This window comes from Carya illinoinensis, chromosome 16 (assembly GCF_018687715.1).
Source record: "Carya illinoinensis cultivar Pawnee chromosome 16, C.illinoinensisPawnee_v1, whole genome shotgun sequence".
Lineage (NCBI taxonomy): Eukaryota > Viridiplantae > Streptophyta > Magnoliopsida > Fagales > Juglandaceae > Carya > Carya illinoinensis.
The window spans coordinates 3,519,505-3,544,711 of record NC_056767.1 but is presented as its reverse complement, the minus strand read 5'-3'; the positions used below and the strand labels follow the sequence as shown (position 1 = coordinate 3,544,711).

Genomic DNA, 25,207 nt, shown 5'->3' with positions numbered 1-25,207 from the left:
AACAATGCAAAATTAAGTGATGATTTTGGAGAAGAATAACAGATATTGTCCTATTCCAAAGAATATATTAAGCTTTTATTTTCATATTTGCATAGATTCGCCTTTTTAAGATAGTTCGACCCAATTAATATAGAATCTCAGTCCGAATATTCTATATTAATTTGGGTTTGCATCAGAGTATTATTAGAGATTAACATCTTCAAGAGTGTCGGTAAAATAAGTGGTTGAGGTATGGAGTTTTGGTGTTTCTGTGATGAGTAGTGAAAGAGATCACTATGTATTTTATAATTTTCTTTTTATCAATTCTATATTTTAAATGGAAGATAGGGTTATAAATTAGTCAAGTTCAAACGCCTCAGTAGTGGATGGTCAAGTTTTTTTTTTATTTAATTTTTATTTGAACATGAGTCAAGTTCACACTTTTCATCAATTATAATTTTATGTTCACGAATATTTTATTTAATAAACCAATCGAACTAAATTCAAGTTTGACCGAACTGATTTCCAACCGCTCATCGAGTAGTATTGTTTATTTACAGCTCTAATGGATGATATTTTGAAAAATAATATTGATACTATATATTAAAAACTTTATTTTACAAAACGAAAATCATCATGTTGACGATTTTTCAATTTTTACACAGCTAGCTCTTCAATAATATATTACTAGTTTTTGAATTTATTTTAAGATTTTTGTTTGAATTTGATAGGTTTGAATTCAAAAGATAATAATATTTTATTAAAAAAATACTTTTAAAAAAAGTTGTAAAATAGTTATTTTAGGCTATGTTTGGGTAGCAGAGTATGCACTACTATTTTATAATATTTTTTCATTATTTTTTTATTATTTTTTACTACCATTCAATATTTTATTATTATTTTATCACGACTTTTTATTACTATTCACAAATCATTTGTGATCACTTCAATACCCAAACGGTCCCTATTTCCATTTACCTTTACAAAATGGCTTTAATTTATTAATTTATAGCAGAGTTGGGAAATAATTGTTAAAAAATAAAAGTAATGTTTTTGTCATTTTCCTAATTTTGTGGTTAATAAATTATTGCTAGTTACCGTTAATGTTGCTTTTAACTAGTCTTTTTTCACAAAAGAGTGATTTATAAGATTGCCTCCACCTTCGAATCTCGAAACTTTAATTACCGTTTAATTTGCAAATACTGTATCATTTTGTTATTAAGTCCATTCTCATAACAAGTGATTATTTTTATCACAAATAATTGATTATAAATATTAATTTTTCTTAAAGTACACATGAAATTTTCTTTGGCAGGGATCGGTGAAGCTAGCGAAGGGATCAATTGATGGTCCCCTAATTGGTAATACAGATGGATTTCTTTCGTGACTGTGACCGATTAAGATTCTGATCATGACGTACACCATAGAAAATTCATAATATTCAACATCTTTATATATGTATATATAATATGACAAACATTATCAGAATATTCACCAATATATATATATATATATATATATAACGATAAACATCATAGAATTATGTTACAAGAGAGTTTCGAGAGTCCTAATTAATAAAAAGTAGCAGCTTTCATATAATAGTTAGTAGCAGCCCAGTAATTACCCGTGAGTTTTGCAAATGAAGGAAAGCACGTACAACGAGAAGCACATATATATGCGCGCACACACGGAAAAGACCAACATTCCTAGCTAATTAATGAAGATCAATCTGAAGCCTTGATCATTATTATTTGTTCAAATTTCATACTGAGAAATTGCTTGACTGGTAATTGTCATTCTAGCCCTGGCTAGCTTGCTTGCTTGAAAAGCCTATTCTGTGACCGAAAAAGGAATCTCTTGGAACAGAATGCCGAGCGGAATATATCCAACCAAAGGCCATAATGTAGGATAACAAACAAACTAATTGGAACGGCGGGCGCCCCAACAATTATACGGATTGGAACACTTGTTTTGCTTTTAAGGACCAAAAAACAGGCTGCAGTGAAGGCTATCAACATGCCTATTATTGAGATTAAAAGCGTAGCAAGTCCCAAAGCCAACCTACGAGGTAATGATATGAGGAAATCCTTTTCCGTGTAGCGTGATGTGAGAATTGACAAGAAAACTAATATTGAAGACGAAGAGAATAACATTGTCACCGCATCTGATATGAAGAATACCGTAAACCAGTTGCTTTCCAGAAATATAGGAATGTCTGTTTCTTGATTGTTACCACCCGGTACTGTAAAGGCAGCTGGAAAAACTACAGTTGCAATCAGTGCTGCCACGAGCATGCAAGAGTTTGACGTACCCTTCATCCACTTTTCACCATTCTTCTGTAGTTCTTCATGGGTCTTCACAAAAATATCCCTAGGTGTTTTTCCTTTTGTATTCTTCATGTTCACATATGATTTCGGCACGATCTTTTCTATCTCCTGCAATAACCAATTACTTGTGTACTAAATACATTGAAAGGGGAGACCATGCAATAAGTGTGCAATGAGAAGAAACGAAGTTGATATAATATTTAACACCCATACTTACGTACTTGAAACCACAACAATTCTCTTTGCATTTGAAGGGCTGCTCCTGATACGATATTTAGTCGATCTAAAGAAGGCAATTCTCCAGCTAAGTGGAGCATGTTGTTTCCCTTTTTGGTGCAAACGCATGCAAGGTTGCCCTTCAAAACACCTATCTCATATATTAAATTAAAAACATGCTCTTGTCGATGTTTTATAGCAACATGAAATAAAGTTCCATATCCGTTGTCAACTTGCCATATGAGATCGGGATAAGAGCGTATAAGGATAACTAGAAATTCAACGTTCCCTACTTGCGCAGCTTCGAGAAGTAGTTGCATATGATACTGAACCGCAGTTGACGAGAAATTTTCGTCTTCAAGCGCTTTCCAAAGGCGGTAAACTAATTGATGGGCTGATGCTTGCATCATAGCTTTGTTGCAGAACCGACCTCTGAAGCCTATTTAGGATTAAGAGAAGATAGTTTGGTTAAAAAGAAATATTAATTCTATATGCCAAAAGAATAGTTTTATACCCCACGTGGCCTATGAGCGAGATGAACCGTCTGTAGGAGAAGCACCAGCAGCCCTACTAGCTGTCAAGGAAGCTCAAGCAAAGGGGATGGACTAGAGGATTTCAACTTTTTGACATACGTCCAGTTATAAATATACACATGCATACATACAAATAAATAGAAACACACAAGTTATAATTAGTTTGGGTTGGAAATTAACTAACAGGAGTTTAAGCATCTTTCCCATACTGATGGCTGACTTTTGCTGCCAATTTCCGAATGTTTTCTGGCCAACATTTCCAATGAAACCCAAAGAAGTTTCTTCTCTTCAGGTGCTAATTGAGTATCCAGAATTTTAAGTGCTGTATCTGTTCGAAAATGAATTTAATATGATCATTTTCTTATATATATGGGCAGTCATGTGAAATCTCTGTGATATTATACTTTTTAAGAATTAAAACTTCATGATCAGGTCAAACAAAAGGTAATTAATGGGTATTGTAAATAATTTTGTCATTGTTTAGCCTATAATTTTAACTAACTACCATTTAATTGGTTTATATATATATATATATATATATATGTGTGTGTGTGTGAAGTTATTTATAAAAAAACGTGTCATATTACAAGATGCATTGCTCATAATTAGTTGTCACAAACTGATGATGATCACAAGTATTGATGCCGAGGACATACGTACCATACAAATCAGTGGAAATAGTAGCAATAAGGAGCTGAATGCGATCCCAAGATGTCAAGGGTTCAATTGGAGTCACAGAGTATAAATACGACACCATGTCTCTATTTCCGGTCATTATTGCCGCAAAAAGTGGTAAACAATTGGTGCAATTCTTGGGGAATATCGATGGCAGATTTCTGTTCCTTTTCACCATCTCCTTTGCAATTGGTACAATTTCTGATTGAGCGGCAAAACAAAGGGCCGTGCAGTTTTGGTTGGTTGTCAATTCTAATTCTTCCGGTGTCATCAATTTCACCAGTTTTTTTAACAAAACGGGTGCGTTTTGCAGCTGCAGCATCGTGAAGAACTGTCCCTTGCTCTTTTGTTAAGGCGGCTCTAACGCAGTTTGGATATTTCTCAATAAAAGTTTCAGCAGCTTTCCAGTCATCTTCTAGGGCAGCTCGAAGGAGAGGAGCATAAAAGGCACGAGATCGAGATAATGAGCTTTCACCCTCCATTTTTTCCATGATCTTTTCTAAGATTGAAAATTAAAAGAATCAATACAATATTTAATTAACTATGTATGCATGAGATGCTGAAATAATTAGTTAGGTGAACATGAATTAATAGACCATAGATATATGCAGGGTGACGATTGCGTTAAAAAAATCAGAGAAAAAAAAAAATCTCTGACACCTAAATTAATTTTCTATTTTAAAACACGAATTATTCATGCTTGCATGTACTGATCATGATTTTTGAGCCAATATTTATATAATTAGCAGGACAATCGAAACTGCTAAACCTTCCCGGCGTTCCCGCTATATGTTTTATATATAAAAAGTGCTTATAAAACAGAATTTGTTATTTTAACAGAAAATCTTGTTTTACCGTTAGTTTATTGCTCCCGTTAAGTAGTAGTTAAGCCACCGTTTATGGCTATTATTGTTGTGTCCGTTTTAAATTCCATTATCCAATAACTTAGAATCTGCAAGAAAAACAATGCCAAATTATATGGATACCCGTTAGTGGCTATTTGTGTTGTGTTCGTTTGAATTCCATTATATAATAACTCAAGATTTTGAAGAAAAACAGTGCCAAATTATATACGTTGGTCTAGGTAACGATACCATTATTTTTTCCTATACATTATAATGGCAAAACACTATAATAAGTTACAATTTAGAAAAACTACAGTCCCATTTGCTCTCCTATTTTCCCTTTTGTACGTGTGACAGCTATTGAATTTGTGAATATTATCCATGCATTGGAATGGAAGCTGCAAACAGAGAGAAAATATAAGTTATAAATCTATGGAGGCAGATTTTAATCACATTTAATAGAAATTGATAATAAGCTATAAATTTATAATATGCAGTATAACTTATAATTTATAATAAGTTACTTTTTATGTCCGTGTGTGTAGGTAGTGAGAAATTAGTAATTTTTAATCACTTGATGAGGCAGCTGAATGGCCAAACAGTGCAGTAGTCATGTTCTTTGGAAAGTAACTAATACCTTCTATTACTTTCAGTGCATTGGTGCTATAGTTTCAAGGAAGATTGAAAAGTGAGTCTACCTTTCTTTTGTGTGTTTATAGTATAAATCTATCTATACATTACATATGTTTGATCATATTTTTAAGAAATGAAGTAACTGATACCATGAAACCATGAAATTCATAAAACTTATTAAAAAACATATCACAAAACTCAATTCAGAAAACTTATTCGTGCTCTATCTCTCTCAAATCAGATGTGGCGAAGCAGTGCAGTGTTACAAAGGTTTGAAGGTACATTAAAAAGGTCAGTCTTACTATCTTTTGTTTGTTTATATTATATATAGTCTATCTATGCATTACACATGTTTGTTCATATTTCTAAGAAATAAAGCAACTAATATCATAACACTTAGAGATCCATAGAAGTTATTAAAAAACTTATAAAAAAAAACTTAGAAACAAATAAAACCTAATCCCTATAGTCAAGCAATAATAATAAGAAGAAAAATGTAGCAGAAATAATCAGAAAATCAAGCCCAAAAACTGAAGTAATAAAAAGTCAGAAAGTACCTAGAGAAATTGTCCATCTTATAATGATAGATTATAGAATTATGAAATAGTACTATTATCAACAATATTATTTAACAAATTAGAATTTATCTATGGGATTTTAAATGTCCCTATAGATTCTAAATATCCTTGGTATCATTTTGATTTGAGGTTTAGATTTTACATAATCACCATGTATATTTAAACTACAAAAAATATGCTAACAATACTTAAAACTTTATACTAACAAACACATAATAAAAAATAATAAAAATATACATCACTGATCTAGAACTATACCAGCCAAACAAACATAGAATCATAAATTCCAAATAGACCCACAAACAAAATGACTTTTAAAAAATGAGACTTTGTTATGGAACATACAAGTTAGAAAAACAATACCAGGAAAAATATTAAAGATGTGACCAATGATGATCAAAAGAAACTTAAATAACTTCATGCCAGATATAAAACAAAATATGTAAAATCAGATTCCATTTGGTCTATGCAGGAATCAGTACTGTCATTTCGACTAATTTCCACATAAAAGGGAGAATCTTCAAATGCAAATTAAAATGTATTTCACAGTTTATATTGCTCTAGTCATGAATTGAAAAGCCAATAATATATGCAAATATGGATAACATACTTTAAGCACACAAAATAAAATAAAAGACCAAACCCACCCCTTTTTTTTTTCAGAGACCTAACCCAAAAGACCGGATCACAATCCAAATTTCATAAAAACACAAACAAACAAACAAACAAAATAATAGATAATTTAGATTATAGAGAAAAAAAAAACTAATATGTAGCCCACACAACATTATTTAGCAAATTAGAATTAAAATGGTTGGATAATTCCATAAAAACACAAATCCAAAATACCAAACCCACCTTTTTTTTTTTTTTTGGCTTTTACATTCTAATTGGTATATTATAATTAGGCCATGTGTTTCTACATAACAAGAGCATCTATTGAATTGAAGCACCAAATTAAAACTAAGATAAAGAAGTAGGGCTGCTGATTTTAAACACTCAAAAAGATTGAAAGGAAAACATTTGACTTCATAAGGAGTAAAAGAAAACAGGATACAAGAAACTCATTAACAAATCTGAAACCTCATTAAATAAAATAGAGTCTCGCACTTACAAAAGACACCCCCTTATATCTTTTCATCTTTCTATAATTTTTCTTTTCCCTCTTTTGGACAGGTGCATGAAACAGAAACCCATAATCTATAGTCAAGCTTTATTAATGAAACGTGAAAAATAAACTCCAATAGGGAAAATTCATTTATATTTAGCTTATTCAATAACACAAATAACAACAATGATTAATCACTACACTCTTAACATTTGCCATACATGGATATTCAAAATGAAAAAGTTATACATAGCAATCTGCCAATCAGTACGTCAAAACAGAGATGATAAATGAGATCTACACATACCTAACCTCTCGAGTAAAAGCACCACCTTTAGGAACCCAACGGTTCTATGCCGAGACATGGAAATCAAAGCGCAATAAGCTTTTCACCAAAGGAAGAAACACAAATGAACAAAAAGGATTGCACAAGGATAATGAATGATAAAAGGGGAGAGACATACGCATTTCCAGTTGCCTCTGAAAACCATGTTTAACATAAGAAACTCTAGGATCTAAAAAATAAAATGAAAACTAAAAGATCTAAATGAACCCATATAGATATGATGTTGTTTGCAAAAAACAAGAAAAAAAAAAAAAGAGCTTCCAAGCGGGAGAGAAAGAAAGAGAAGTAAAATAAGTTAGGGTTTTTACCTTACTTCTTAGCTCCTCCTCAAGATGAAAAATGGAGGGCCGGAAATGGGTTAAGAGAGAAAGAAATGTAGTCTGCAATCGAGACTATTGAAACAGGGGGACAAAGAGAGAGATCGAGACGAAAGATGAAGTTGATTGAGAGAGAGAGAGATATAGAGAGAGGTCGGAAGGGAGAGGAAGGAGAATCAGAATTGAAGAGGAGAGGAATTTATGTGGCATAGAACCGATTTGAAAAAAATATCCCTGCCACGACATCAGCGTCATGCAAGCTGTAAAGAATAAATTGGCCCCTTAAAACTGACAAATTTCAAGCTTTACACCTGTTTAGTTGGTACCCATTATTCAAATTTCATATAATATCATTTTTTTTCTTTTACCTATCTCGTTAAAATCCTAATGCCACATTATATTATTCATTTAAGTTTTATATAATAATAAATTTTTATTTATTTTTAACTTTTTTATTATTCCATTAGAATATTTTTTTTATCATATTTCACAAATCTACTGGTTATATTTTATTTTATAATCAAATAAATACATTTTTATTTTAATTATCATAATTTTTAACACACTGTTTTGATATCTTTTCAATGTCAGAAAAAGAATTTTATTTATATTTTAAATAATTATTATTTGCACACTAGAATCTAATTTTAATGATTATTATTGTATTCATCCCAAAGAAATGAATGTATTAGTTTCAATTTTACACAACTATAAACTTATATATCTTTATGATCCAATAATCCAAATATTTGTAGAATTTTTATGTCTATATTTTTAAAATACATTAAAATTACAGCTAACTGTACATTAAAATAAAACTATAGTCAACAAAAAAAAAAAACCTGATTATTAAAATTTATTTAGCATTTTACCTATACAGAGAAAACAATATTACATATAGTATATGTTGTATATGGTAGAGAAAAAATAAGACTGATGAATCTAATATTTTACAATAATATTTACATCATTCAGCGTGAATAGAAAGTATTACCTTCCATTTCGTCAAGAAAAATCATGTACATGTGAGCTCATCTACATGCATGTCCCTTTTCATTAAGTGTTGGTCAGCTTCGGTCTATTTGTTTACTTTTCCAAAATACCATCTCTCTAACTCAAAATTTAAAGTTAGAAGAATACTCAGCTGATTTGACTACACAAACTTAGAAGGAAGAAAGAAGAAGAGTATCCCATTGATTTCATTATTCACAATTCAGATAGCAAGAGACAAATGGTTACTAAAGCGTGCATTTGAAGTTACGTGTTAATGATGCTCTGAACATCATTAGACCAAATAAAAAAAGAAGAGTCAAATTGAAGTTTGAGCAACACTGCTGATGAGGCAGGCTAGCTAGAGACTATGTTTAGTCCTTATTTCCAATTCTTGTTATTTTCTTTTATATGGGTCAAGCTGAATGTAGGCCGGTTGTTGCATTTCTCTTTTATGCTGAATTGTTCAAGTGGACTGAGATTGTTTGAGAATACAACTGTTATTCTCATATTTACTTTACTATTATTCTCAAACTATTCAATATTCACACTACAAAAGAAGTGGCCTTTTCCAGCGGTGCGTTTCGATGCAAAAAACCCATATATTCGATGCAAAAAACATTTCTTGGTGACCTTGGCTCCGATGCACGTTGGATGCCAACGTCGGGATGCAACTAATTTTTTTCATCGAAACAGTAAAATCGATGAAAAAAATATATTTGCATCACTGCATTTACCGTTGCAATAATAGATTTTGGCCGACGCAATAACATGTTCCAATTCCATGTTGAATGGTTGATTAAATTTTTTTGCAACGAAAAACATGCAATGCAAGAAGTTTTATAATGGTTGCAAAAAAGTTGTGCACTTGAGTTTCAGCCGTTGCAAATTATTTTTTCAACAGAAAATACAATCGATATATGCATATTTTTGCGGCAAAAACTTATTGATGCAAAAAACTTAAATGTCAAAATTAAACTGGTTGAGATTTCAATTTCGTGACAACACAAAAATTGAAGCAAATGTTCAATTGTATACGCGTGACGAACTTTGGTTTGATGCGAGTAGTTGTTGTCATCGATTGTTTTATTGTTGGATAAAAAAATTTCTATCACTCCATTATCTAATCGGAATAAAGCTTTATCAACAAGCGTTTGGATTTTAACGAGGAAAATAGTATGAAAAATCGATAGAAATAATAATCTTACTCTTGCCATAACCATAAAATTGGACATATTTGGGGTTGGTTCATGTATTTACGTACTCTCTAGAACCATAAAATTAATATATCTTAATTTTGATCAATTCAATAAAACTTGAATTGGTTATTTCCTCAATTTTCGTTGCCATTATTCTATATAATGATAAAATAGTTTTCAACCCAATTAATTATATGTCCTGAGCAAATACATAAAATTTGCTCTGTTCCCAAAATCCAGATATTACATAACATTTTCTCTCATAATTGTGCCTTACTTCCCAGAATATTATTTCATCGGCAATACAATAGCATGGATGAAAGACCTAGCCATAGTTAGTGGGAAAAAATACCAAACCAGCGAGCCACAATATCTGCCAACATCATATAAAAGTACCTAGTAATATTCATTGATGAACTATTAAAATCGATCTGTGTCAAATACTGTAACAGATACATTCCATCAATCCTATTACTTAAGTCTGATCATGATATTCATATTCGGAGTCTCAGACTCCCAAAGTGCACAATAAAGCATTGATATGCTAGCATAATTAACCTTTGGTTGAAAAGTATATAATAGCAGGGCTGCTTTGCTCAACTTGAAGTCATGGACTTCTTTACCTTTGCTCTTGATCATCCTCTTTGCAACAGGAAGTTCAGCAACCAACTTGATCATCCTCTTTACCCCATTTGTCTAGAACAATAGCCCACTTATGAGTCATTACTACAACCATTATCAGACAACCTTAAATTATATTTAAAGCAATGTACCATGAACTTGGCATGGACTATACTACATTTAAGTTCAGATAAATGGAACTGCAGATTTTACTATAATCAGCTAGAGAGATTGTTGAAGCTTAAATATGTAATGTAATTAGTTATTCAGCATACATGGTGCAATTTGTGACAGTATGAGGTATGAACAGAAAAACCAAACAATATCCATTGTACTGCAGCCAGGTTCTAATGAGAGAAGCCTACTACTACATTGTAATAAAAGACCAGATTAACCTTCAAAGAATGGCCATCATATTTAGCTCTTCTACAAAATCAGTTTGAAACATGGGGGTGCAATAGTGTGGACTGATTCATCCTCCCAATTACTACTACCTGGGTCAGATACCAAACAAGATACCAAATCCATCCACTCTAAAAAAGCTTAATTGTCCCATGAGGGGATGGATTATTAGCCTTGTGCATTCAAGGATGTAGGTGTTGTGTACTTAATGATTTCTACACACAGATGAGTTAATTGTCATAACATTAAAACTGTTGCACAAATATATAAGGGGATAGATTGTCCAATGAGGGGATGGATTATTAGCCTTGTGCATTCAAGGATGTAGGTTTTGTGCACTTAATGATTTTTATACATAGATGAGTTCAAGTTAAAACATTAAAACTGTTGTACACATATATAAGATTAGTAATACATTAGATATGTGAAGTCAATAAAAACACCAACTATCCAAGAGATAATGTGAAATCTAATCTTCTATCAAATATATATCTATATAAATATTTGATAGAAGTTAAAGCCAAAATAGCATCATATGTACCCAGATTTCTGTAGTAGTGACTGCCACGACATCATCAAATCACATCAAAACACCTACAACCAAATGGAAAAAAATTTCATGATTTTTGACTTTAATTTGTTTAATAAGTAAGATACAAAACCATAAAAGCCACAAACTGGGAGAGTTGCACATTACCAGACAAAAGTCAACAACAAGCAGTGGGGCATATTGCAAGTATTCCATTTTCATTTCTTCACATAAGCTGTGCATCCAATCATTTAGCCACTACAGTATTGTCACCATACCACACCTGGACGACCCCCCCTCCAAAACACTACCACAAAAAGAAAGCCCTCAAAAGTGGTTGTACACTGCATCATACATCTTGAAGTTATTTCAAAAACCAAAGGTGTCAGAATTTGCAAAAGAGTGGCCAGCATATCAATCTCAAAAAAGGCAAAATACTTTGTCCCCACGTCCTAGGCAGTAGGGAGAGACTCTCCCTGGGACTGCCTCTCAGCCATCATGGTTTTCATAAACTTGTCATACTCCTGTTGTCTTTCCAACAGGACTCGCACATTATCCTTTAATTCATCATGGAGACCCTTATAGTACTCAGCATCCTTTTTATGTCTCTCAATAGACTCAGCATATTGTTTATCGCGCTCTCGCTCACGTTTTTGGGTAGACTCCGGCATTATCATCTCTCCTAACCCTTTAGCATACCCCGACTTATGTCCCAAAACCTCTCTAAACACCCCATCTGCTGTCTCTCTTGTACGAACCTCAGGTTCTAAATCACTCAGCTTTTCAACCATTTTCATCTGCAGTACACAAATAAGTACAACTTTGGTGTAAGCCCATCTCAAACATCAGCATAACCATGCAAGTTGGAACAAATAATTCAAGCTGATGATACATATATCAGTACATAATAATGCTAAATTGAAGTAAGCCTCACATAATTGTCTTCTGCAGTGGATGACACAAATTGGTCCTTCTTTTTAGACCAATGGACTTCCTTGTAGAACTCCACTAAGTTCGATGTAGGTTCACGCTGCATACATGCAACGTGAAAAAATAACCATTACTATAAGCTATGCTATTAAGTTTAACATACATGACATGGTTAGCCCATGAATCACTCAACATGATTACCATCAAGACATGTCTCTATATATCAAAAGCTGTACTCAAAATTATTAATACCTTCTCTTCTAGTATTCTTACAAACGACTTTCTTCCTGCTGTGTGATTAGTAGTACACATCGCTCTATTATCTTTATTTTGCCTTGATAGTTTCTGCCATCAAAAATAGTAACCAAAGTCAGTTTATTTGTGTAGCCCATATACTATAAAGAGAAATATGAATAAATAGAGTAGATCACATATATGATGTCGAAGGAACCTACAATACCTTGAAAGCTTCGCTTCCCCACCTGCCACATAACTTAACCCAAACCAATGGTTGCACCAATTCACATCCTTTGGCTAATGCTTCTTCATGACTTGCGTATCCTAAATATTTCGTGTGAAGCTGATGGTGGAATGCATTAAAACGTTTGCGAAGCTGTTTCCAAACAGTTTTGCGGTGATTCTCCAAATCCCAGTCAAATATGAAGTCACTCTACGTATGCAATGGTACAATGTTAGTAAACAAGGACAAATTCATCACATATATCTAATGGAAGTAGTTTCTCTTACCCTTACACGGTCGATAAGCTCATCCTTCACATTCTCAGGTACATCAGTCCATCGAGCATAACTCATGTCTGCATGATGCTTTAATATCCATGTTGTTCTTGTGGTAAACATAATTGCATTCTCACAACATGGTGCTGTTTGGCCATCATTGATTTTCAAAGAAATCTTCCCATGCTTTCGTAGCTTCTCAAACTCGGTGCACTTCGCGGGTCCGCGTCCTCGTTTCTTGGGAGGTAGCATTGATGGTTCTTGCACCGAGCCGACATCTGCCGCTGTAGAAACATCAATCATGTTAAGTACTAAAAACCCAAACTGGAATTCTATAAATTGATAGACCCATATTAAATTAGAACAGTTAAGATTATGGCAGCTTACCAACATCATTTACATTCGGTTGTGGTTGTGCATCTACCTGTGGATTGTCCAAATCAGTGTCTTGTACCATGTTTGGTGGCTGTGGCGAGTCATTGGAGCTATCTTCTTCACTGTCATGATCTCGTAGGGTCCATGAATCAACTTGTGGATGCTGTGATGGTCTTCTAATTGTCGCAGCCCCAATACGTCTACTGCCTACACCTCGTCCTTTCCCTCTCCCTCTCCCTCGTCCACTTGGAGCCATCTTAGGCTGGTTTAACGTGTCCACAATGTATTAGAAATTTTCAATCATGCAATTCATGCTAGAAAAGGTTAACATAGAGTATCTTCATGTTAATCACCACAAAATTACAAAGATTTATTTTTTTAGCTTAAAAAAATACTAAACTTATTAAAAACAGTAATTATCCACTAACAGAAACAATATACTGCTGGAATTAGTATTCATAAAATTTACCCTACATCATAGACAAATGAAAGATCCCCTCATCAACCATATAACTTGGCACATTTAGTCAACCTGTACAGTGATTACGCATAGTAACCAGGTTCTAAACACTTCAAGAAACATGATAAGCTTAAATAACCATAAACTTGATAAAGTTCTAAAAACTCTGACACTTGAAACCATAAACAATCTATTGACACATATCAAAAGCACTACTCCGGCCAGCTTTATGGGTATGAGAACATTATCATAAAAACATTTAGTAAACTTATAGTCCACATTTATATCATGTTGTGCAAATATTCTCCATATAATATACCAGAGTTTACATTTACTAGGTACAATACATAAGACATGCTTAGTCAAAACTGGAAATTAGTTTTTTTTTTCCTTGGATAAATCAGTAAAGAACCCAGGACTTACCTCCTAGACCCAGAGAACTACTTAATATATTGTGAGCCGTATGCTGAACTTGCTATTTGGAAGGCTTCTAACCTACATAAAAACATAGAAAAATCAGCTACCTAGCTAGAAAAAGAAGGGAAGCAACAAATAAAAAATGTGAGCCGTTTTCCCAAAGATGACTAACATCAGAAACTCACCATGCAGTTTATTATTATAGTCAGAAGAAATATAACAGTGGAGAAGCCCTACAGAAATTTAACTTAAAAACCTGAGTACATACACCATGGTAGAGATGATGCTCACCTTAAGCTTAACTAAGATAGTGAAGAACCCAGGCCTGATATCCTGCTGCTTGTCGACCCTACAACACAGCCAAAATGAAGGAAGAGTCTGGTAACACTAGAAAGAAGAGCTCTCTTTCCTGATAACTCTCAGCCGATGTTGCAAAGTAGATCAAAGTACTGATCTTCTGCTACCATCAAGTCATTTCACTTGAGTACTTAGCTGTCACTTCTAAGGGCTTAAAAGTAAATTGGCATCTCCCATCAGCCCTTTTAGCTTTTCATTTTCCCTCCAGGGCGCCAACCTCTCCCGCCCTTAATATAAGCCGTCCCCAATCACCAAGCCCATAATTTTCAGCCCCCTTTTTTCGTTCCACCGTTAACAAGCTACCATTTAATCCAACCAGATTTTATATATGATCTCGTACTTGATAATATTGCATTTGATTAATGTATTGTCAATCTTAAGGCAATATCATCTACTAATTTGATCAGATTTTCCCATTATGATGAATAGGGTTGGCCAGAATGAAGAACCCTGACACTTTTCATGTTGGACTAACATACCAACATCAAAAACCAGCTGTTGACTGGATTTGCATTGCACTTATATAGCAAAAAATGGTATCATTGCTAGTATAATTATGACACCGACTGCCAATATATTACGTGCATAATCCATCATGTCCACGAATGTCATGAGATTTTCTTGGCTTGCATATCCTTGTAGCAATAACTTATAATAGTAATGAACTTTCATGGGGATTGTCTCCCATCTGAATCACGATCATGGGGGGCATTATTAATGATCCATATAATATATCCCTCTTCTAGTGTTGAGATTAACGGGATTCCATATAACATGCACATTCCCACTGGTTTTATATATTTACAAGGTTGATGAGTACTAATGATTAATGGTTAATTACAGTATTGATAGTACTGTAATCAACCCCCTTCTCACCATGCTTAAGTGGTCCAATAAATAGATTGAGTGAGGGTACGGTGTTTTTATTTTTACATCAATATAGTTAGTTCAAAATGGTGCAATATCCAGCTGACTAGACGTCCCACATACCTGTGGTAGTATCACAAATAAAAACTGTGAGTCATTAGACAATATGAAATACAAAACATTGTGTCCATGAATCAAATGATTTCCCAATAATACCAAGCTGGCAAGTATTCATGGATAATCCAAACTTGTTGGAGCTCAAACCTGAAAGAAGAATAGACAATCAGTGCTGGTGGCAGCCATGAATGTCATAGTTCATTAAAGCAAGAATATATTAGTTCATGCCACTATGTAACTTATAATGTACCATGGGGATCGTACCACATGCATCTCTACTAATTTGAACAATTTTCCTCTTGGATGTTAGTCTGAATTGAGGTTGGGGACGAAAGGGTATTTGCCTGAGGATCATACGCAGTATGTAAGTAAATATAAACAGTTCTCTTATCTGATTTCTAACCGCAACATATGGTCATATATTATCTTTTGTGGATAAACTCACATTGATCACCCTGAATCTTCATCATCATCATCAGAATCTTTGTCATCTGAATCTTCATCACTACCATCTCTATCTTCTTCACTATCCGTAGCATCTTCGTCATTGATAAAGTCCCCTGCAAGGTCATCATGATTAATGTCGCCGATTATCGCTAGGTCATCAATGGGGCTTGGTTCTATGTCACTCCTATTTAGTGGAGTTGCCACACCAACATCAGTAGATTCAACAGTCGTGTAAACATTAGCAGACTCATCCTCCTGGTATGCATCACCACTGTTTGGCTCTGAATCATGTTCTTCAGAGAGAGGCCCTGGTGGCAAGTCATACACATTCCGGTCTATGAAATTCTGTACAACATACCAATTTCCTTTCACCCTTGGATCTTTTAAGTAAAAACATTGTGAAGCTTGGCACGCCAAAACAAAAGGTTCTTCCTTATACCATGTCCGGTCAATATTGACGCTAATCATATGGTTATCTACTCGTATTCCTCTTCTCCGATCACCAACATCAAACCACTGACATTTGAATAAATATACCCGACGCCATCCCATATAATGTAACTCGACAACATCATTTATAACACCGTAGAACTCTACCGAGTTGGATTGATGTTCACCAGTTACGAACACTCCACAATTTTGAGTTCGTCGATGTTGTTCACGATCCTTTGTGTGGAACCTTTTGCCATTCACTATGCAAGCAGCATACGTTGCGACTCGTGGATCAGGACCACAAGCTAATGCATATAAATCATCAGAGATGTCACTAGGTTCGGTTGTTCGTTGTTCTTGAACCTATCAAAACCATCAATGGAAATTATGACAAGGTTTCAACTACATTGAAGGAACTATGCATATGATGAACAAATTATGGGCATTATTAAAGGTCAACGTACACGTTGCTTCAACCATCCAGGAAAATGTTTCTCATGGGTACGATCGGGAGCATGTGGGTTGTTTAGCTTACAAATGTTGTAGTGTTCTCTGCATATCATTCCAACATAGATATTAAACATGCAATGATGCGAGGTAAGGTAAATAATACCCAAATGATAAAAAAAAGTGCGGAGAAGATGGATGCATACTCAAGGTAGGGTGCAATTTCTGTACAGTTGTTGAGGACATACCAGCGTGCTGATTTGATAAACTTATAATCTAATTGGAGCCTAGTTGACATACCCAAGGGTCGAACTTTCTGGGTAAAAATTGAGAAGCCATCTCTGTTATCCTCTTCTGATCGATCAATGTTACGATCTTCTCGAGTGAACTTTGTCTCAATATCATGAAGATACATCGAACAAAATGTCAAGCATTCTACGTGAATGTATGCTTCAGCTATTGATCCTTCAGGACGTGCTTTATTCTTGACATATCGCTTGAATTTACCAAGATACCTCTCAAAAGGGTACATCCACCTATATTGCACTGGGCCTGCAAGCAAGGCTTCATGAGGTAAATGAACTGCTAGGTGGACCATAACATCGAAGAATGAAGGGGGAAAGATCATCTCAAACTTGCATAGAATGACCACGATATCACTCTCAAGTTGCTTCAATAGGTTCACATCAAGTGTTCTTGCGCACAACTCTTTGAAAAAATTGCTAAGCTCAATCAACGCCAAGCTAATATCATTCCTTAAGTACCCACCAACTGCAACAGGAAGTAGTCTTTGCATAAAAACATGACAATCATGCGATTTCAACCCTGAGATTTTGCAATCATGTGCAGACACGCATTTGGTGATATTTGAAGCGAAGCCATCAGGAAATTTCACTTTCGACATCCACTCACAAAATCTTTTCCTTTCATCTCCATATAATGTGAAACATGCATGTGGCATACTACACCGCTCTCCATCATGGATCAAATGCAATTCATTTCTGATACCAAGGTTGGACAGGTCACGACGTGAATTGATATTATCTTTTGTTTTACTGGGAATGTTAATTAACGTGCCCAATATGTTGTCGCAAATGTTCTTCTCAATGTGCATAACGTCCAAATTATGTCGAAGCTTAATTGTTGACCAATATGGCAAAGTGAAGAATATGCTCCTTTTTGTCCAATTCAATTCCTCTGGAGTGCGTTTACGCTTCTTCACACCTTTGCCAAAGTGCACATCTCGAAGATGAATTAATTGATTGATAACCTCTGGTCCCGTTAGAGGAAGTGATGGTAAGCGATGATCTTCTTTACCATTGAACACACGTTTTTTAGTTCTCCATATGTGATCAAGTGGTAAAAATCGTCGATGCCCCATATATGTATGCTTTCGGCCGTAGGTCAACCACATAGAATCTGTGCCCGAATTGCATGTCGGACACGCCAGTTTCCCTTTGGTTGACCACCCGGAAAGGTTACCATATGCTGGGAAGTCGTTGATTGTCCACAATAAAGCTGCGTGAAGTAAGAAATTAGTCTTGGTAGAGGCATCATATGTAGCAACCCCGTTTTCCCAAAGATCATTCAACTCATCTACCAAAGGCTGCAAGTAGACATCTATTTCATTTCCTGGTGATTTTGGACCAGGAATAATGAGAGACGTCATAAAGAAGGCATCTTTCATGCATAACCATGGAGGCAAGTTCTATGGAACGAGGATTACAGGCCATATACTATAAGGTTTAGCCATATTGTTAAAAGGGTTGAATCCATCACTTGCTAAACCCAGCCGAACATTTCGAGAATCTTGAGCAAACCAACTATGCTCCTTATCAAATGCCTTCCAGACCTCAGAATCAGCTGGATGCCTCATATTGATGTCATCATCTGTTCGTTGCTCTTTATGCCATCTCATATCAGAAGCTGTCTTCTGTGACATGAATAGCCGCTGTAACCTTGGCTTTAAGGGGAAATGACGTAGGACCTTCTGATGGATTGGGCGTTTGTTGTGTGCGGTTGACATCCACCGTGAAACCCCACATTTAGGGCACTCATTTAGGTTGGAATGTTCCCTCCAGAATAAAATGCAGTCATTACGGCAAGCATGAATTTTGGTGTATGTAAAGCACAAACCCCGCTGCAATGATCGTGACTCCTGGTATGAGCGTGGCAAGACAGCATTAGGAAATGCAGACCTCAACAACTCAAGTAACATGTCAAATGATTTTATTGACCAGCCCCCAATTGTTTTAATATGTAGCAACTTCACAATGAAGGAGAGTTGGGAAAACTGAGTACAACCCTCAAAGAGTGGCTGTCGGGCATCATTTAATAGTTTCTCAAATGTGTTGCTTTGATTGATGTTAGGTATAGGAGTCGGGCCATCATGGATGGGGTTGCCCGAGGTTCCTTCACCGAACGTCCCAGCCCTGAAGTCATCTAACATCTCATCTATGTCATCAATGTATTCTGCTTCATCACTAACGGCCTCAACATTATCCTCATCATCGGTCACATTCCATACTTCCTCCTCCCCGTGAAATATCCAGTCTGTGTAGTTAGGATTAATCCCTGTAATGAACAAGTGAGTTTCCACCTCACTTATAGGTAACCAAATGTTATTAGCACATACACGGCACGGACACCGAATGTGGTCACTTCCAGCTGCATGGTTTCTTGCCAATGTGAGGAACTGCTCAACACCTCCTGCATATTCAGCTGATCTAAGTCTATCATGGAGATTCATCCAACTTTTGTCCATCTTCAAAAAAGGAATGGACATGATATATTATTTTGTAGGAACTGAATAAATAGAAGACAAATTATATATCTTGGAACACATGCTTGGACTATCAATAAATGTAAGTTTCTTGAAATTTATCTAAACTTTATACAATCTAGATAAAGTTGATGTTTACATTTTGGACATACAGTGCTAGTTCCCCCCTGTTCAGGGGAAATATTAAGTTAAAATGATGTTTATAGTAGAGTACCACATGGTGCAGGTAGTTTATGTTCAGAATAGCACTCCCACTAGAATAGATATTTGACAGCCACGAAAAAGATGGGGGCTTCATTATCAGGGGGTTCAGGTCAAGAAAAAAATGGCTCGGATATATAAAAAGCCAAATTAAGGATCATTGTGTAATATCTAGATTCCCTTTCAAGGTTATAGCTAATGAACTAAGAAACTAGGCCACTCATTGTATATATCAACAAGGAAATATCACACAAACTAACATCAAACTAACTAGTGAACAAATCAGAACCTATAGATATTAATAGTCCTTAGACCTGCACATATATACATAAATTTCATAGATTAACTCATATGTACTAAGGTTTAGTAACCAAATTTCCAAACCCAACTACCATGCTTAGGCTACCTTTGACCCATTGCTAATTGCAATCATTTTGAAGTCATTTAAGGTTCCCTTGCTTAAATAACAGATCTGTAGTACTTATAAAAAAATAATAAAATAACAGATTTGTAGTAGTAGTTAGATTTGTAGTAGTAGTTAGATTTGTAGTAGTTATTAGTAGTAGTAGGATCATGTTATTGAGGCTTCTGGGGTAAATGGACCGAGGGCACTCCAAAAAGTAAAGGAAAAAATTAGAAAGGAAAAAACTCTAATCTTGTAGAGACACATCTGACTCCTCTAGACCGTAGTAATGGTGCCTCAACGTTATACTTTTCAAGCGAAAAAAGTTGAGGGGCAGCTACCAACCAGTGTACATATATATTTTTTAAACTACAATAGCTACATAATATGTTTCTACTATCATCCCTCTTAGATTCAGCTACCACAGGACAAACAATTTGGCCATGAGATCATTTTTTCCCATCACACTGGTAATTAGCCTCCTCATTGTCTTTATCACAAAGATCAAAACCAAGCAAACCTTTGAAAAGTTTTCTGAAAGGTAACTGCCACACATATATTTAAGGCATTCTTAATGAACAATGATCTCCCAAACTTTAAGTTGGCATTCATAATTAACAATCTCCAAAGAACAAAGTATAAATTGTTGGCACAAACTGAGTGTGGGTTGGGGGGGGGGGGGGGAAAGGAATAGCATAAGATAAAAATTAGAAGCAGATGAGGCTTGAGAAAAAATATTGTTAAATTGAAAGGAATGAAACATCCTAGAAACAATTTGGCTATAGTCTCTGTTTATACCTTATGGGGGAGCACCCTAACTTCAACTTGGGGTTAATACAAGTGCGAGGGAACTCCATTAAAACACTTAATAGAATGCATATCCAATTAATAAACCACATCACAGAAACTCAATAGATAGAGTGGAACAAAAGCCAATGACAATATCCTCTGTCTCGGGTTTTATGCATATCAGCAGTATGGATAGATTGAGGCTTGATGGAAGAAATATCATAAGATAAATTAAGCAAGGGGCTGAGGCCACTAAACAAATTTGTTAAATTGAAAGGAATGAAACATTCCAATTGGCTTTAATACAAGTTCAAATTGAAATGGGAGAGTACCCCAATTCCAATTGAGATTAACACAACTGCTAGGGGAATTGCTAGAACTATAAGAAAATTGCATGTCCAATTAGCAAACCACAACACAGAAACCCAAAACAGAAGACAATTCACATTACATTTGGCCATTATTTATGACTATATACAGAATGACAAAATCGAGCATTAATTAGGGATATAAATAAAAAATGGTTTTTGCTGGTAGGATTAGTTGGGCGAAAGAAATACCTTGATGGTGCGAAATCGGATCAACTCCTCGTCAAAGCAAACTATCGAACATCAAATCTCTCTTCAGTGTCCACTTGTGAAACCTCAAACTGTTATACGAAATCACTGAGAAACAAGTTAGATATCAATTAAAAACATCAATACCAAGTTTGATGTTTGTGTAAACCTTAGTCCAAATGAAATCAACGCCATTGAAAAGGTGAGATAGAGACAATACTATGCAGGGAAGGCCTTCCGAGGGGAGAAGCAACTTCTGTAAGGGGTTTTCGTGGGGGAATGGAAGCAACGAAAACAGAGGAAGGGTTAGGTCTAGAAGGGGCTGTTCGAAATTGGAAGGAAAAATACCCAGAATGTTGTATCGATAAAGGGATCGATATACATTCGATTTATTGCATCGATTTTTTTTTCTCAACACAATAGTGCTTTTCCGTTGGGTTTATTGTCGATGCAATAAAAGGAAATATTTTGTGTCGAAATACTTGTTGCAAAAGGCTGAAAACTCGATGTGAAAAGCTCCTGAAGAAGGAAAAATACCAAGAATGTCGTTTCGGGAATTCCATTTATTGTGGCGATTTTTTGGGTTGCCACAATAGTGCTTTTACATTGTATTTTTTTCGACACAATAGAAGAAAAGATTTTGTGTCCAAAAAACCGCTGCAATTGTTTGCAAAGTTGCTGTAAAAAATTCTTGCACAGTTCACAATACCTCATTCCCATAAATTGCGTCGAAATCTTGCAACAATAATAAAATTGTCAGTAAAAAGCATCAATAACAACGAATTTATTCCTGGCATTCACAAAATCGATGGAAAAGGTGAGTTTTCTTGTAGTGTCACTTCTATTCACTGATTATTTAAAACAGTTTTAGTATCCAAATGATTATTCAGGGTACGTAGGATTTTCTTAGGGGGTACATATACCCAAGCACGATGTATTGTAAGGCTTTCTGGACCTTAATAGAACTTTCTTTTCCAATCACTTCTCTTTATTTCCTTTTCCCATTTCACAAGAGGAGCTCTTTTCCAATAGAGCAGTTTGTATATAAATACAATGAACGCTTCATTTGTATATATTGCAAAAATTAAGGGGTCTGCAAATCACAGTATGTATCTTACAATTTTAATTTAAAATTGATGTCTGATTTAATTTAGAACTTAACACTATTCAAATTAAAATTAATATATTCAATGCATTTAAAGTGCTAGGGTATATGTTGAACTGGATGATAATACTGGAAAGTTAGCTGCTATTATGTTAGGTGAAGTAGGAGAACATGCACTTGGTTGTTCAGCAGTTGAATTGATCGAACATGCTGGAGATGTATTTCTTACATTTTTCTTCAAAAGTTGAGTTTTGTTATAATGAGTTAATTAAAAAAATTGGATTTTTTTTTATTAATTATGTAAAGCTATTCAAAATTTATTTGGTAGGAAAATCGACTATATGTTAAAAGCGTTGCAGAGAAATTATCAAAAAAATTTGAAAGATTCAAGTTTATGTAGATCCAGAGAAACTGAAGGAGAAAAAATATAGGCATAATTTATTTTAATGTCCTTTCTATTGAATCAGTGTAAGATGAGGAAAATGCTGGATCATCATCTTAGAATCAAAATTATCTCAAACAGTTTTTATAAAACTATGAGTAATATTTATTTATAGGACCATGTTATAGATTCTATTAATGCTTTTTTTTTTTTTAATATATCACAACGTATAATTAGTTATCAATTATATAAAAATTACATCATTAGTTATTTAACTAACCAAAAATATTACATCTTTATTAATAAAAAATTAATTCTTAACCAAAAAAATTAAATATAAACTAAGCAAATGTGCATTGTACGTTGCTTTCATCTAGTGTATATATATATATATACATATATATGATATTCCATGTTGAATTTTAAACTTTAAGATTTCGCACTAAAGATTTTTTTAAGCAGAATATTAACTTATTATATGGATTGCAGAAAGTTAAAAGAAAAGAAATCGGTGTGAAGGCATGATCATGAGAAGAGCTATTCGAGGTGGTGAACAACACTTCTAATATTCTAGCAGTTAGAAATTGATCATCTTCAGAGAGACTGCGTGTACTCCAAGGAAATGGTTTAGCAAACCCACACCCTACACCCTATGTGGCAGACCGGGTTTAGCAAGTGAACCGGTTCTGTAGCTCAGTCCCACCCAAAGCACGAAACGGCAATTTCCCCTCCCTTCTTTCGCTCTTCTGGAGCTCTCCCTTCCTTCGCTCTTCTTTGAGATTTCTGATCTGTGATTTCCCTCAAATTTGTACAAAAATTTGTGATAAAGCACCTTTTTGAAAGAGAGATAAATAACAAAAAGAAAAAGAGACGGGTAAGAAATAATGAAGAGAGTAGGAGGCTAGAGAGACAGGATGGAGATAAAGTAACAAGAAAGACAAAGAAGAGAAAGATACAGAGGAGGTAAGAAGGTTCTTACTTTCCCTGTTTCCTCTGTGAAACTCTAACAAAACAAGAAACCCAAAAAAGCTCACATAGCTCGGTGAAAAATAATGCTCTTTTGAACAACAGTTACAAAAATTGGGATTTTTTAGGGGTTGCAGAAGGGTATTCTTGGGAACATGTTTTTACGAGAGAGTTGGTTTGTTTGGATGATAATTGAAAGCTTCTATCTATCTTCTCTTTCTTTTCTTTCCCATTCTTTCTTTCCTTCTTTTTTGTTTTTCTTCCACATCAATTTTGGTCCAGTTGGGCCATTGAAGAAACAGAGAGAGAGAGAGAGTTGGGTAGTGTGGACTCTTCCTTTGTAATTTGATAGGGTAGACGGGTGCGTGAAGTTTTCATGTTTCTTCTTTCTTTGCACTTGTTGTTGTGGCGTCTGTGTTAGAGAGAAAAAGGGAAGTCATTGGGGAGAGAGAGAGAGCGGGGGATGGAGGTTGGACTCGGGGCTGAAAAAAGCAGGAGCTATGGAACGTTTCAGGAGTTAAGAAAATAAAAAAAATAAAATAAAAGTCACGTGCGGGAGTGGAGTGTATGGTGGCTGATGTATATGTTTGAAGACTTTCAGCACCAGATGCTTTGTTGACTAATGGACAGCTTGTTAACTAATTCCACTACGTGACAAACACAACTGGACAACTTGACTAATGCTTGACTTCGTGATAAACACAGCTGGATAGCTTGACTAATGCCACTAATGGACAGCTTGATCACCTCACTCGTTATCTTTTGTAGCCCTTCAATCATGGGCTTAATTTCCTTTTTTTTTTTCGGTGAAATGATGGGCTTACTTTCCTTGTGCAAACTTTCCATTGAAATATTTTGTAATCCCTTCAATAATGGGCATAGGTACTCTTTATATATAGCAATGCTGCATTGTAAAGCTAAAACACATAAATATATATTAGTTTCTTCCATTGTCTTATTTTTCTTGATATCAGAGTTTATCACAAGATAAATAGAAGCCTACACTATTTATCTCGTGATAAGAATTAAAAAAAATACTAATCTGCATATAAGGGAGGGTACTATTAAAGAATAAATTTTACATTATCTGTAAACACGATTTTTGATATATTTATAAAAGATGAAAATTGATAATTTTAT

The 25,207-nt window shown here is 34.7% G+C and overlaps 1 protein-coding gene across 6 annotated transcripts; it reads right to left on the bottom strand.

Moving 5' to 3' along the window:
• Positions 1-1,458: 1,458 nt before the first annotated feature.
• On the bottom strand, positions 1,459-24,626 carry LOC122298650 (ankyrin repeat-containing protein ITN1-like). Of its 6 annotated transcripts, none has more exons than XM_043108492.1 (6): positions 24,081-24,626; positions 23,742-23,933; positions 3,716-4,224; positions 3,240-3,383; positions 2,524-2,961; positions 1,459-2,414 (listed from the first exon to the last, which is right to left on the bottom strand). In XM_043108492.1, the coding sequence occupies exons 3-6, from the start codon at positions 4,050-4,052 to the stop codon at positions 2,350-2,352; spliced, it is 984 nt and encodes a 327-aa protein (XP_042964426.1). In that variant the 5' UTR covers positions 4,053-4,224; positions 23,742-23,933; positions 24,081-24,626; the 3' UTR covers positions 1,459-2,349. The 6 variants fall into 6 exon arrangements, with proteins under 6 accessions (XP_042964426.1, XP_042964422.1, XP_042964421.1 ...); XM_043108488.1 differs by having other exon boundaries at positions 2,528-2,961; positions 3,716-4,229; positions 24,081-24,619; XM_043108487.1 differs by having other exon boundaries at positions 2,528-2,961; positions 24,081-24,619.
• Positions 24,627-25,207: the final 581 nt, after the last annotated feature.